Genomic DNA, 2,758 nt, shown 5'->3' on the forward strand with positions numbered 1-2,758 from the left:
AGTGCTGAAAGCCAGTGTTGCTGTGGGACTCTGCTGCAGTGGTCTCCTGTTGATGGTCTGATGGTAGGAGGTCAGACTTGCTGTAGAGTGATCTGTTCCTGGCTGTGGTGATGTCACTGGGAAAGCAGATGAATTTCTGGATCTGGTGCCTTTTTCAGGTCTAACAAAGGGGCTGTAAAGACCAAACTGGAAAATGGGTTTAGAAACAACAGCTCTTTGATAATTACCTGTAGTTATTATACATTAGGTAACAGAAGAGGAAAAAATGAGTGGTGCTTGTGGAGTGGAGAAGACTCCTGGGAGGGAGTGAGTGGATTTAGTCCTGGTGGAACAGAGGAGTGTGTCTATTTGCTGCTGGAAGGTCAAGGAGTCACTCCCAGCCCCTGGAAGTGCTGGTTCTGTGGTGCAGCTCCTTGCGTAAGAGGGTCCTACCCTGAGCCCTGTGCTCCATCTGCACACCCCACCACTTCCTCCAGCGTTCTTGCCCTGGCTTGTGTCCATGCAGGTGTCTTTGGTGGCTGCACTTCTAAGGTAGCACTTAAAAATAAAGTAAAATGGCACTTTTGGAGAAGTTTGACAGATCTACTGAGTGATCTTATTGAGAATGTTGCTCTGCAACCAGTTGAATTGGAAAAATTGGGGGAGGTAATTGTGGAGTGGAGAGGGATGGGAGACAGGGAGCAGGGAACAGAGTATCCCAGCATCTTATACAACCTGTCCTGAACAAATTGTGACAGGGAACACTAACCCCAAAACTACTTGTGGTTGCAGTAAGCTGCATCCTACAGGATTCATTAGGAATGTTTTCCTTAGCTTGTGAATATCTTTGTTATGGAAACATAACGACTTTTTCAGCTCCTGGCAGGTGAACTGCTGTCCCAATGGTAAATGGTGTCTGAGACTGTTCATTCATTAAGCAAAACCCTTGGAGAAGGAGACAGTCCTGGAGCAGCATTCCCGTTACACATCAGTGTGTTGAAGAGGAAAATAGTTGAGTGACTTCAGATGACACTTTCTTTTCCCCCCCCTCCACCTCTTTCTGGTTGTATATTTATTTTGTAAGTCTAAAGGTAAGGACTACCTACAGTCAGAGTGTTCTTTGACCACTGTTAGTGTGAGGTTTGAGGTTGTGCTTACTGGGGAGAGGGCAGAATGCTGGGGAGTAGCAGGGGAAGAGGGTTCTGTTCAACCCCACACAAGTGCAGCGAGACCCTTCACCTCCCCTGTGCTCACAGCTGTGTCCATCCTTGAAGGTGCTACTGGTAGTGTCTAGTGAGGAACTTCCCATTAGTCCATCTTGATTCTCCAGTTTATTTTCCAAAGGTTTGTTGTCTCAGGATAATGTTGTGTAGCTCTAAACAGTTGACATCTTGTTGTTAATTACACTATGAGTCTGATTACAAAGGATCCAGTGTCTGCTGTGTGTAAACCCGCTGGCTGGGAGCTGTTTTTATAACTACTGTGGAACTGTGTTTTGAGAGAATTCCATATTTTGAAATCTAAGTAGGTTTTGAGTAATAAATCAGGGAATAAAAATAAACTTTGAGTGTAGTTTGTATTACAGTATTTGTAGGGGCTGATCTCAAAATTTCTCATTTTCCTGTTGGCTCACGCAGCTTCTAAACCCATCACAGCCACCCATGTGTGGCATCTCATAACCTGCAGAGTCCTGGAGTGAAGGCACCACTTCTGTCTTGTCCATAATTTTCACCTGGGCACTGAAAGTACCACTTTCCAGTTCCATTTTATTTCTTTTATCTTATTTCCACATCATTCTTCAGTGAACTTGTGGTTGCTGCTGTCTCCTGACGAGGTTCACCCCGTGCTGGCGGTGTGTGCCCCGGTGGTGTGAGGTGTTTCCTGCTTTGGTTGTTACTTGTCTCACAACACAGATATTCAATGTGGTTTTTTATTTCTGCTTCTATATCTAATTTAGAGCCTGTTTATTGTAGAGGAAGACTGAGACCCTCTGGACATACCTCAAACAATTAAAATTCCTGTTGGGTTTTTTCCCCCCTTCTCCTGAATCACAATATGTAAATTTGAGTTCTGATGATAATAAAAGAACCAGGGGGAAAAATTAGCTTGAAGTGAGATGTTTCCTGAGGTGGCATTCCCATGAGGGCAGTCATATTTTGTCCCTTGTTTCCTTTAAAGTTGTACATTCATAAACTGCCAGCTCATCCTCTCAACTGCAGCATTCCCATGAGGGCAGTCATATTTTATCCCTTGTTTCCTTTAAAGTTGTACATAATTATTGTGAAAGATTCATAAACTGCCAGCTCATCCTCTCAACTGAAGTCCTCTGCTTAGTGCTGCATCTCTGATCTCGTCTTTACCTCGAGGCTTGGCTGATCTTGATCCTTCCTTTCTGTCTTAGCAGTACCATTGTGAGGGTAATCCTGATATTGGAAGGCTGCGTGATGACCTGAAACTTGTACTGCTTTAGTCAAAAAACCCCTCATTTCAGTAGCTTTAGTCTCTCCTGACGAGTGACTGTCTGAACTTAGTTGACAAATAATGGATTTGAGTTGTTCTCAATGTTGGTGAGCAGCTCAGAGACTGAGAGATGCTTCATTTCATTTATCTCCCTCTTCTCTCCACAGGAAGTCTGTGAAATCCCGAAGCCGAAGTCCTGGGTATTCAAGACACTCATCATCTCACAGTAAAAAGCAGAGGTCTGGGTCACGCAGTCGCCATTCCAGTATTTCACCCACGAGGCTTCCCCTGAACTCCAGCCTGGGGGCAGAACTCAGCA

The 2,758-nt window shown here is 44.6% G+C and overlaps 1 protein-coding gene across 1 annotated transcript in view; it reads left to right on the forward strand.

Annotated features, from left to right (window-relative positions):
- Positions 1-2,606: 2,606 nt before the first annotated feature.
- Positions 2,607-2,758, forward strand: part of CDK12 (cyclin dependent kinase 12) — a gene marked incomplete at its 5' end in the record, with an annotated part of 17,689 nt that continues 17,537 nt past the window's right edge. The window contains 1 exon segment of the mRNA XM_010174321.1: positions 2,607-2,757. Within this exon segment, the coding sequence (XP_010172623.1) occupies positions 2,607-2,757 (151 nt within the window).

Source organism: Antrostomus carolinensis, unplaced genomic scaffold (genome assembly GCF_000700745.2).
Source record: "Antrostomus carolinensis isolate BGI_N321 unplaced genomic scaffold, ASM70074v2 scaffold5558, whole genome shotgun sequence".
NCBI lineage: Eukaryota > Metazoa > Chordata > Aves > Caprimulgiformes > Caprimulgidae > Antrostomus > Antrostomus carolinensis.